The sequence below is a fragment of the Muscardinus avellanarius genome (assembly GCF_963383645.1).
Source record: "Muscardinus avellanarius genome assembly, chromosome: 6".
Classification (NCBI taxonomy): Eukaryota; Metazoa; Chordata; class Mammalia; order Rodentia; family Gliridae; genus Muscardinus; species Muscardinus avellanarius.
In genome coordinates, this window is record NC_137791.1 from 17,650,643 (window position 1) to 17,663,301 (window position 12,659).

The 12,659-nt window shown below is 43.3% G+C and overlaps 1 protein-coding gene across 1 annotated transcript in view; it reads left to right on the forward strand.

Moving 5' to 3' along the window:
* Nucleotides 1-3,141: 3,141 nt before the first annotated feature.
* SMAD1 (SMAD family member 1) overlaps nt 3,142-12,659 on the forward strand; it is a gene marked incomplete at both ends in the record, with an annotated part of 44,851 nt that continues 35,333 nt past the window's right edge. Inside the window, one exon of the mRNA XM_080697375.1 lies at nt 3,142-3,541. Within this exon, the coding sequence (XP_080553501.1) occupies nt 3,142-3,541 (400 nt within the window). The remainder of the gene's footprint in view (nt 3,542-12,659) is intronic.

The window sequence follows — 12,659 nt, forward strand, 5'->3', positions numbered from 1 at the left end:
AATTTCTTCTTTGACAGTGGGTTTAAAAATGTGGGTGTTTTCAATAACCATCTTTGTTGATTTCTTAGTGATATTAAGATTATGATTTTACTCTTGACACATGTTGAGATTTGCTTGATATATAACCAATTTGGATAAATATCCCATGTGCAACTTGAAAGTATTATATATTCTATAGCTGTTGGGTGCAGTAATCTATGTACATGAACTAGGTCAAATTTTTAAACATTCTACTCTATTGAACAATCTTTATTCGCTTGTTTATACCACTTACTAAGTTAACCTCCCACTAAGATTATGGCTTTGCCTCTTTGTCACTTTGATTCTGTCAGTTTTTGCTTTATGTATGTATCAAGGCTGTTAGCACTTGCATATGAATTTGAAATTGTGATGTCTCCATGGCGGATGAACTCTTGACGTTATGAAATGTCACACCTCTCCCACTTAAATCTCGGGTGATGTTTCTTACTTTGAAGTCTTGTTTTGCCTTAATAGGTAGTTATGGCAGCTTTTTGGTTTGGATATACATAATGAATCTTTTTTCATCCTTTTGCCTTTACCCTTACATTTAATGTTTGTCAAATGTGATCACAATATAGTAAAGTGGTGCTTGCCATTGGTACTTTGGGGAGTAGACCTAAATATACTACTTTCTGTTGTACCTGTTATTTTCTTTTTTCTCCTTATATTCTTTGGATCAAATATTTCTTTAATTTCATGTTTTTGTTTCTTCTATTAGTTTTTTTTATAGTTTTTAACTTATTCTTTTAGTTGTTACTGTATTATGACATGAATTCAAAACTTTGTGTGGGGAAGAGGATAGTAGAGATTGAACTGAAGGGCATTCTACCTTCAAGCACTTTTTATATTGTGTTTTTGAAGCAGGGGCTTGCTAGGTTGCTGAGAGTCCTGCTCTGTTGCTAAGGCTGTTCATTTTTCTGTGATCCTCATGTCTCAGGCTCTCAAGTATCGGGATTACAGGCATGCACACCATGCCTAGTAAATTCATAACTTTTTACTCCAGTAATAATGCTCTACTATGGTTTAGATGATACAAGGGCCGTAGGACACTAACTTCACTCACTCTTTTTACTCTCTTCTTTTGCTTTTTGTCGTGCATTTCAATTGTAGGTATAATTTAACCATTCATGTTACTGTTTTGAGGTCAGTATTCCTCCACACTGACCTTTACCCTTCAGGAGCTCTCCATCCTCTCTTGGAGTTCCTTGCTTCTTTCTGGAATCATTTTCCTCTGCCTCAGAAATTCCTGCTAGTATTTCTTTTAGTGCCAGTGTGCTAGGAGCCAGTTCTCTTAGAATCTCCTTGTTAGAGAGCATCTTTATTTCACAATAAGTTTTGAATACTTTTTTCCTCCACATGGAGGATTCTAAGTTACCAACTGTTTGTTGACATATGGCATGCCAGAAGAGGCCATTTGTCTTCTTATTTCCATTGTTTCTTTTGAAATGACAGCTGTCAACCTTATGTTTATTTGAAAGCAATGTGTCTTCTTAAAGGGTTTTGGGGTTTTCAGATATTTTACTGTGATATAAGAGATATTGAAACTTGTGGAGTTTTTTTGTGTGTGTACTTTTTCTTCATGAATCTATGGCTAGAATCTGTTTTCAATTTTGGAAATTCCTTGGTCAGGATCTAAACACATTGGTTCTTTCACAATCTTTCTGTCCTCTTTTTCTGGGGCTCCAGTTACATGGTTCTAGACTTTTCAACGTAGTCAATATGTCTCTTTAATTATTTTCCTTTTTTTTTTTTGTCTCTTTTTGCTTCAGTATGGATGGGCATTTTACACTGATTTTTCATCTACTGTAATTAATCTGCTGTTAAGTTCTTTATTTAAAATCCCAATTACTTATTGTATTTTTCAGTTCTAGAATTTGTAATTCATTCTTTTATGGATTCTAGTTCTCCGTTAAAATCTTCAATCTTGTGTTTCCTCAGTGTATCAGTTGGTACTCTGGTATTTTAGTCCACTGTGTGGCCCTCTGTGTGGGTCTGGTTCTATTCCATTTTGTTTTGGTTGTTTGGTCCCATCTTCACAGAGGCCAAGGAGGATGCTCCCCTCTCCTAGAGGGCTCACTTTCTTTTGGCAAGATGTTAGATCCATCACCTTGGTCTAATCTGGGATCATGATGACTCCAGGCAGCTTTCGGTGCTCGTGAGCGCCACTCATTTCAGTTTTGCCTGTCTACTAGGACAGGCACCTTCAGGAGACTCAGCGAGAGCCCCAGGGCTCCTCTTTCTCGGCAGGCCCGCGGCTCCAGGTTTTTCTGTTTTTGTGTGTGCTCAGGCAGAGGGGCTCCTGGAGGCTCTGCTCGGCTTCTTCAGCCACCAAGCTACCTTCTGCTTAATTTTTGGATCTCAGTGAAGAGTGCTCAGCTAAAGGACCAAATGGCGTGTAGCATCCTGTTTGGCCACCAGACCTTCAGTTGGGTGGTTTAAAGGACAGGCGATTCTTTTCTCACAGTTCTGGAGACTGGAAAGTCCAGGATCAAGGTTGTGGGCAGCTCATGTTGTCATGAGGGCTCTTTTCTCGGCTTGGGGACAGCGCCTTCTTGCTGGGCCCTTGCACAACCTTTCTTCTTGCATAGGAGCAGGTGTTGGGATCTCTCTCTCTTCCTCTTAAGACCAGCAGGCGTTTTGGATCAGGGCTCCACCTTTATGACCTAATTAACCGTAATCACTTCTTCAAGCCCCTTTTCCAAATTCAGTGACACTGGGGGCTAGAGCTTCAGCATGTGAACTTTAGGGGAACACAGTTTAGTCCATGCAAACGGATGCAGGTTCTCCTCTATTTAGGAAGCTACATCCCTTGTAAGGTAGAAATGTAAAGTTGAACCTTGATGAACCATAATGCACTTAAAACACTTGCTTGATACATAGTAATTCATTGTGGTTGTGTGGTAGAGATGTTTTTAAATGGCATTCTCTCCTTTCTCCTTCTAGGTGCTGACTTTGGTTATATTTCAGAACTCTAGGAATAGTAACTACTACTTTTCAGGACTGTGGACCTAGCAGCTACAGAATCCTATGTAAATAAAGGGACACTTATTTCACCGTCTTCGCATTGGGAGGCATCTTCGTTTTGCCATAGCTGAGCAGCGTCTAGCTGGTGCCGTCATTATGAACGTGACAAGTTTATTTTCCTTCACGAGCCCAGCTGTGAAGAGACTTCTTGGGTGGAAACAGGGTGATGAGGAAGAAAAATGGGCAGAGAAGGCTGTTGATGCCTTGGTGAAAAAGCTGAAGAAGAAGAAAGGTGCCATGGAGGAGTTGGAAAAGGCCCTGAGCTGCCCAGGGCAGCCCAGCAACTGCGTCACCATCCCCCGCTCGCTGGATGGCAGGCTGCAGGTCTCCCACCGGAAGGGACTGCCCCACGTCATTTACTGCCGAGTGTGGCGCTGGCCTGATCTTCAGAGCCACCATGAACTCAAACCACTGGAATGCTGCGAGTTTCCTTTTGGTTCTAAGCAGAAGGAGGTTTGCATCAATCCCTACCACTACAAGCGTGTAGAAAGCCCTGGTAAGTGAGTCTTTCTGTGTTGATGTACAGAGTAGCAGAATATGCTAAGTAGCAGATTCCTGTTGTTTAGTAATGAAATAATTGCTTTCTAGTTTTAATTGTAATTCTAAAATATTTGGTGTGTGTGTGTGTGTGTGTGTGTGTGTGTGTGTGTGTGACGTACACATAGAGAACGTGTGTACCTGTTCAGCTTTCTGTTACTGTAATAAATACCTTGAGACAATCATCTTTGAAAAGGTTTATTTGGTTCACATTTTGGAGGTTTCAGTCCATGAACTTTTGGCCCCGATGCTTTTGGGTCTGTGGCAAGGCTGCATGGCGTGTCCAGGTATGGACTGCATGGCAGAACAACGCTCACCTCTACAGAGGAAGGGCAAGGAGCTGGAGTCGCATTGCTCCCTTCAGAGGCACACCTCCAGCGCTGGAAGGCCTCCCTCCAGGCTCTCTATGGTCCCTTCACCTACCAGTAGTGGCATTCTGGGGAATAGACCTTTAGCCAGGGGCCTTTGAGGGGATGTTCCAAATCCAAAACCATAGCAGCCCTGGAGTTTTTCACGTATCTGAATGGCTTTATCGTCTAATTTGTTACAGGAACAGGCTATGAAAATTATTATTGCAGTGTCAGTTGTCCTACTTTTTAATGAAATTGCTTATGAATTTATTTTTGTTTCACACTGACCCTGCGCATTGCTCTAGACAAATTTGGCTGAAGTATATTACGAGGGAAGAAGCATAGTGTTGCTCCCGCCTGTCTGCATGAGGACTGCGTCTGACAGCAGGCGTGGCTTGTGCCGCTCGCACTAAGAACCGTTGCCTTCCTAGCATCTCTGGCAGAATTGTGCTGTGGCACATGCTCTGTGGAGAATGTGAAAGAGTTATGTTCTGCTGTGAAACCATTGGTACTATTTTATTTATTACCATTAGTACTATTTTATTTATTAGCATTTGTAGTTTTTAATGTAGTCTTTCTGGGCTTTGTATCTATAGATTTCCCATCACCATGTAGAACCAACTGGTGATTAGATACACTTAGCCAAAAAAATGTATACTGAACATGTATAGACTTTTTTCTTCTTATTCTTTAAAAGGTAGAGTTTAAAACTGTGTAGCATTTACATTGTACTAGGTATTACAAGTAATTGGGAGATGATTTACAGTGTAGGTTGTATGCAAATGCTTCACTGTTTTGTGTAAAGGACTTGAACCCACAGAGTGTGGAATGTGATGGGAATTCTGGAACCATTCTCTGGATACGGACAGATGACTGTACTTTTAAATTTGTGTAATTTTGAGCCGGGTGTGGTGGTGCGCGCTTGTAATCCCAGCATTCGGGAGGCTGAGACCTGGAGGATCGCGGTTCGCGGACAGCCTCAGCTACTTAGTGAGGCCCTTTGCAACTCAGTGAGACCCGGTTTCAAAATAAAGAATAAAAAGTAGGGCAGGGGGCGTAGCTCGGAGGTCAAATGCCCCTGGGTTCCATTCCCAAACCCGCAAAATTAAATAAATAAAGTAAATTTGTGTAATTTTGCCCCCAAGTTAGGATCCTCTAGATAGCTGGACCAATCTAAAAGTGATTAGAAATTGAAGCCTTTAAATATCTCATTGTCCCAGTGGGACCAATTTTGTTACTGTAACTGCTACTAATAGCCAGTGGCTCCTTGGGCTCCCAGATAGCTGTGCGCTGGGCTCATGTGGCCCTCCTCCCAGAAGCCCTAGCTGGCGTGGCTGGCAGGCCATGTTTTAACTGGAATTTCAGCTACTGCTTGCGTTGCTATTGGGTTGTATTTGGGAAATACCAAGCCAAATCATGTAATAACCTGCTTTTTAATTAAAAGGCATTTTGATCAGCTGGGCATGGTGGCGCACGCTTGTAATCCCCGTGCTTGGGAGGCTGAGACAGGAGGATCGCGCAGGTTGGAAGCCAGCCTCAGCTGGCTTAAGAGACCCTGTTTCCAAATAAAATATAAAATAGATCTGGGGGTGTAGCCTGGAGGTAGAAAGCCCCTGGGTTCTATCCCCAGTACCACCAAAAAAAAAAGGCATTTTATTTTTGTGGTATGTTTAAAACATACAAAAAGCATTTAAAGATGAGGAATAGTTTGTCTGCCATCCAGCTTAAGAAGACAGACTCCCTCTGATTCCCTCAGTGGCTGCTCTCAGATTTTGATATTTATCATTCTCAGGCATGTTTTATATTGTTAACACCTTTGTATGAATCCATAACAATACACAGTATTATTTTGTATATTTTTTAATGTGATACAATAACAGTTTCTTTGTTTCACTCATTCAACCTGTTTTGTGACTCTATGTGTTTTAGGATTACCTTGCCTAATTCTATGAAGAACCATTGGGTATTCATTGAAATTTCATTGCTATCACTTGGAGAGGATTGACATAATTATACTCTTGACCATGATAATATTTGGTACCTTTTAAGTTTTTTCTATATGGCTCTTGCTTATCTCTTCATAGACTTTTTCTAGATGACTGCTTTATTGTATTCTATTAAAGCTTAACATTGCTATGGTTGCTCTTGGCTAAAAGTGCAGTTCATTTCCCCCTCAATCTTGCCGAATCCTCCTTATTAGTTCCTATGTGGACATCCTAACTGCTTACTATACCAGATATGATGTATTTTTTTTTTTTTAAGAAAAAGCTCAGCACAGAGGCACATGGTCCTCTCTTAGCCAGAAAATTGAAAGAGAGCTGAGTTTTGAAGAAGGAAAAGTAGTGTGTAAGTTATAGGTACAGACGAGATACTTGAGTGCATGGTGTTTTAATCCCTTCCTGACTCAGGGAAGGTTTTTAATCCTGCATAAGCAAAGGATCTGAGACTCGTACCCATGAAGCGGCTTTGTGTCACACACCTGGGAAATGGAGACATTCGGACATTACGAGTATGCTGAAGCACACCTCACTACTGAGAAACACCATGGCACCTGCCGCCTCTGAGCTGGTGTTTCAGCACCCCACCTGTTCAGCACTTGCCTCCCGATGATCGCCCCTGCTGTTGTTCCCCAATCTCGCTACAGAAAGCAGTCTCTAAGCCAGGCGAGGTATAGCATGCCTGAAATCCTAGTACTTGGGAGGCTGAGGCAGGAAACTAGCAGGTTCAAGGGCAGCCTCAGGAACTTAATGAGACCCTCAGCAACTTAGCCAGACCCTGTTTGAAAATAAAAAATAAAAAGGACTGAGGGTGTAGCTTGGAGATAGAACACCTAACACCAGATAAGAAAGTGGGTCAAGATTGCAGGTGGGAGCCTGTCCCCTCTGCTTCCCTGTGCTCTTGGTCATCTGTGTGGAGCTCTGCACATTCGTCCCGGCCTGCCTGCCCAGCTTCCTTTCCAGCTCTGTGTGCCTCGTGAATTCATGCCTGTGGAGCACTCGCTGCCCTCTCGTCCTGTAGCCCTTCTCCCTCTTGCTCAGCTCACTCTTTCTCCCTCATGGTTAAGCTCATGCAGGTTAGTGTCATTGGGAAGCCTTTCGCGGCCCCTCCTTTACTCCCACAGAGGCTATGCCCTTCCCATAGTGGCCGAGTCTCCGAGTATTCTTCATAGCCAGTCCCTGCTCTGTCGTCCTCTGCACAATTGCAGTGGAAGCCTGTGCGTGTCACGAACATCTCTGTTCCCAGGAGCTAGCATATGTTAGGAGGTCTTTAGTCAGCAGTCCATCTTTTTAGACATGAATTTTCTGTGTGTCTCCTCCTGTTACCATCATCAGCCCTTCTCTGGCCATTTCATTGCTGGCATAAGATAGAAAGTAAAGCCAACACTGAGGTGGTCGTTACTCTTAACATCGCTCACTGTAATCAAAGATTTGACCAGGGGGAGGTAGAAAACTGGCTAAATAGGCATTTTGAGACTTTATCAACTTAAGCCTCCTCTTTACCCAAGAATCTTGCGAGCCATATGTACAGTTATTTTACTAAACAGAGCTTATGAGTTTGTGTGTATGTGGGTGTGCGTAGGTGGGATGGAACCCAGGGGCATTCGACCTCCAAGCTGCACCTCCTGCCCTATCTTCTTTTTAAATCATTCAGCTTTTTGGATTTTGCATGTCCTGATAACAGATATGAATATTGACTAGCTCTTTCCATATTTTTCCTCCTGCTGATATTAAGAATAGCACAGCCGTGTGTGGTGCTGCACACCTGTAAATCTCAGTACTGGGAGGCTGAGACGGGAGGATCACAGATTCGTGGCCAGCCTCAGCAACTTAATGAGGCCTTCTGCAACTTAGACCCTGTTTCAAAAAAATAGGGCTGGGGTATAGCTCAGACATAGAAGCCTGGATTCAGTACCAAAGGGGAGGGGGGTAGAAAACAGAATAGCCTTCTGTTATGAGATACTTTAAGTGGGAGGGCCTTGGGAGAGAAAGTTGCTTTTTTCATTTGGCTCAAGGCAAGTTTTGTCATTGTTCTTTGAGGTGTCTTACTTTTTCTTTGACCAAGAATAATTGTATTAATTTAAGTAATTGTAATTTGTTTCTTAACCAAGGCCATTTACTTTGTTTTAAATAAAATAGTGTAAAAGAATGGTGGTAAAAACTCAAAACATATGGAAACACTTGGGGGCAACTTATTATTATCATAAGTAACAATGCCAGAGTATGAAAGGGGAGGAACCTTCCTTGGGCGGGAAGATACTTTGACCATTATGGAGAAATACACCTTCAGGAAAGTAGGAAGTGTTAGGAATTTTGTTCTCTGACTGTGTGGAAAGGAAGCAAAGTTTGTGGAGCTTCCACCCCACCACTGATGTGGCAGGTGGACTGTTTACTTGGACTTTTACTGGCCGTCAGAATCAAGGCTGCTTATTAGTGGTTGAATTAAATATAGGTTTTCTATTTCTTTACCAAAGTAAAAGCTGGCATTGGCTGGATAAGTCATCTAGTTGTGGTATTGAGAAGACCATTCTCTTGCTATCTGCTGCTACTAAAATGCCTTAATGGAGATTTCCTGACATTTGGCCTTTTTTCTGATTTTCTCATGGTTCTTGAAAATTATCTTCTGCGCTTTGAACTTAATCAACATTGAACCTGAGCTTCAGATCCAGAGATGGAGATTTCAGTTTTTATCTTTAAAGTAACACCCTGGAGCTGGGTGTGGTGGCACATGCCTGCAATTCCTAGGACTTGGGAAGCTGAGAAGGAGGATCACAGATTTGAGAGCAGCTTCAACCTAGCAAGACCCCGAGCAACTTAATGAGACCCTGTTTCAAAATTTAAAAAGACTGAGATTGTAACTCAGAGGTATACTCCTGCTGGTTCAGTTCTTGTAGATGATGATGATGGCATTAAAGTAACACCCTGAGTCAGGGTCCAGGTGCTTTTATTTTCAGCGTAATACCTGCCAGCTGTTGGAAATGAAAATACCCCTAAAATCCTCCTCACCTGTTGAGAGAACGTGGGTTCTGATTTTTTGACTGTGTCCATCACTAATTCTTGCCTTGGTAAATTTTACCTTACAGTGAAAGAATTAGAGAAATAGAGAACAGATTGCTTGTTGTCAGGGGTGAGGGGGAGAGGGTACAGGAGAGAAGTGGGTGAGCAGAGGGGTCCTGGGGTGATGGAGGCTTTCTGTATTTTGACTGTATTAGAATCAGTACTCTGACTGTGGTGTAAAAATAATCTGGATGTCTTCACCATTCTTTTTTATTTTATTTTAATTATTTATTTTTATGGTACTGGAAATTGAACCCAGAGGCACTCTACCTCTTGGCTACACCCCCAGTCCCATTTAAAAAAATTTTTTTTAGACAGGGTCTCACTAGGTTGATGAGATTCTCACTACTTTCAGAGGCTGCCCTTTGACTACAATCTTTTGGTCTCAGCATCCCAAGAACTAGGATTACAGGCATGTACCACCATACGGGGCTTCTCCACTTCTGAAAGCTGCTTTTGAATCTAGAGTCATTACACTTTTAAGAATGGTGTTCCTTCAAGAAGTAACTAGTTCCGCTCACAGCTTAGTCACCTGGGTGCCTTTCCTTAAGACAGATATTGTACCTTCATGTTGTGAAGAAGCAATGTAGTTTAGTAAAAACTGTATTTTGAATTTCAATACTTTCTCCAGTAGCAATATGCAACACCCTCATGGTGCTGAGCACGGCATTGGGCCCCAGCTCTCTCAGTCACATGATCATGGGGAAATAGCCACACTCTAGGAGACTGTACATGTGACGGTAGTAGGTTAGGCTCTTCTGTTTCACTCAGCATTTTTGCCCCTGTGACACAGTATCTTAGAAGCACAACTGTAGAGGAAAGACGTTTTTGCTCATGGTTCTGGAGGTTTCAGTCCATGTTAGGCTGCTGGGTCATTGTTGCAGAGCCAAGGGCGTGGCAGCAGGAAGCAGAGGGAAAGAGGAGAGGAGGGGGAGGAGAGAAAAAGAAAGGAGAATGAGCGAGAGAGACAAAGAGGCAGAGGCCCAGGAAAGAGGCCATTGTCCCTGGCCATGCCCCTAGCTACTTATTCTCTCTAGCCACGTCCGGTCTCTGAACATGACTACCTTGTCTAACATAGGAGGTGTTGGGGGACACTTAAGTCCAAGCCATAATAATCTGCCCTTGTCCCCCCAAACCTCATGGCCCATCTCACAATGTAAAATGCATTCAGTCCATTTCCAAGAGCCCCACAGTTATAATAGTCCCACATTACTCAGAAATACAAAGTCCCCCCTGAGACTTAAGGCAAACTTTCAGCTGTGAGCCCCTGTAAACATACACAAGACCACATCTCAGCAGGACAGACATGAGATCCTGTCGCTGCATGTCTGGCACCTGGGGCACGCAGTGGTGAGATGTGATCTCCAGGAGGCCTCAACAGCCTGCCCCTGTGGCTTTGGCATTGCAGCCGGTGTACTTGACCTTTTATCCTGAATCCATCTCCCACAGCTTGCAGATTTCCTGGGCAGATGTTGCACATTTTTTATTCCTCTGCATTCTGAAGGTCTCCTGTGTAACTTTTGTTTCACCCTCACAGCTTCACAGATTGCCCCCTGAAGGCCTGCTTGCAGAAATTCTAAAACTGCCACATGCTGCTTGGCTCTGAGATGTGTGGGTCATGGCACATACCCTGACCTGTGCCATTTGCTTGGCTCTGTGGCCAGACCTCATTCCTGGTTCCAAGCCTGTATTAGTTGGGGTTTTCTAGAGGAACAGAACCAACAGGTTGGCTTACACAATCAGAAGCCGGGTAGTTCCCAACATGGCCATCTGTATACTGGAAAGTCAGTAGCTACTCAGTCCAAGAAGCTAGAGCCTCAACACGTAGGGACCAGTTCCAGTCCAAGACAGAAAGGCTTGGAAACCCTTGGAGAACCGCTGGTGAGAGTCCACGTAGGAAAAGGAAGGAGCTGGAGGCCCACGTCCCCAGCGGCAGCAGTAGATGTGCCTGCCAAGAGGAAAGGAGTGCACTGATTCTCACCGCCTCCTCCTCCTCCTCCCACCCTGTGCCCCATTCGGGGTGGGTGCCCCCTCTATTTGTTGTTCTAAGTGCCAGTCCTCTCATCAGCACAACCAGAGGCTTTTAATCCTCTGTCTCTCAGGCAAGTGGACAGTCTGTACTGGTCATTACACAAGTAGAAGTGACCAGCATTCTGCAGGGCTCTGTGCAGCTGTGCTGTAATGTCAGGTGAGCTAGCTGTCATTTGCTCTTTCAGCTTACAGGGTATATCAGGTACTCAAGTACCAGCTGTGTATATTTGGAGGGAAGGGGGAAAGTATTGGCTAAGCCCTTAAAGTTTGTTTGAGTGGTGATAACCAGGGATCTGATCATTGAGGTTGTAGGTCAGATGCCAAGGTGGGTTCATTTTTTTAATAAGTGTTTTGAAGAGTTGGGATTGATTAACAACAGTATTCATTTAAAAAATTATGAGGCATCATATTCTGCATTCATATACATTTAAATTTCTCTTCATCAGATGTCACACCACATATATCACTTCTTCAGGAATTGTGCCTGCCTAAGAAAGATGGATAATTACAGCATTCTGTGCTCAATTGAATAATAGGTATGGACAGAGGATGCTCTTAACTCATGAATCTGAGAGTACCAACAGATCTTCCTTAGTTCTACACATCTGGACATAGTGTATTCCAGCCTCCATTCCTTTTGTGTGTTAAAGGCTTGATCCCCAAGCCAGTGCTCTTGGGAGGTGCTGAGACCTTGAAGAAGTGGGTCCTAATGGGAGGTCTTTAGGTCACTGAGTGCATGCCCTTGAAAAGGATGTGGGGCCCACTCTTCCTCACTCTTCGCACCTTGCTCCCCTCCCGAGGTTATCAGCTATTCCACCCTGTGTTCCTGCTATGATGTGTTGCCTCATCACAGGCCCCGAGCAAAAGGATCATAACTGGAACTCAAAAGTAAACCTCTGAGCCAAAATAAGCCTTCTCTAAGTTGTTATGGTTTGGGTTCAGAATGTCCCCCAAAAGCTCAATTGTTAACATGTTCCCCAGTGCAGAAAGGCTCAGGGGAGGCATGGGTGTGGCCTTGAGGACTGTGTACCCTGGGGCCCCTCCGCTGCCTACAGCTCTCTGCTTCCAGCACAGTGAGCCAGAGCAGCGTGCCTTGCCCGCCCTGCTGCCACCCTGATGTTTCCGTCTTGGGCAGTGAGAGCCCAGATAAACCTCACCTCCAAGTTGAGTGTGTTGGGTGTTTTGGTACAGTGATTTAAAAAGCTAATTAGCACAATTATCTTAAGTATTTTATTCATAGATGTTCACAGGACAGAAAAAAAACATGAACCAGCTAGCAGTTGTTAAAGGCAGAAAAATCTGGCCAAAAAAAAGTAGCAGTTTAAAAAAATCATAAAAAATACTTCTCATAATCAGTGAAAGAATTAGTGTGGATACTAATTGCAATTGTGTGAGAAAATATTTAAATGAAAAGGAATAACCTGGCTAATACTTCCAAGACCGAGTTTGGGTGAAAAATTGAGACTTTGTGAGTTTGGGTTTTTGGCTTATTTTTACATATGGATCATTCTGAAACACTGATTTCTTGCATGTTTGAGGAGGTTTTATGTGTGGTTAGGGGTGAAGGAGTCACAGTTGATTTGCTGCAGAAGCAAAAGAAATAGATGGGAGAGCTGGCTTATGTAATGAGGGGGAGAGGGAG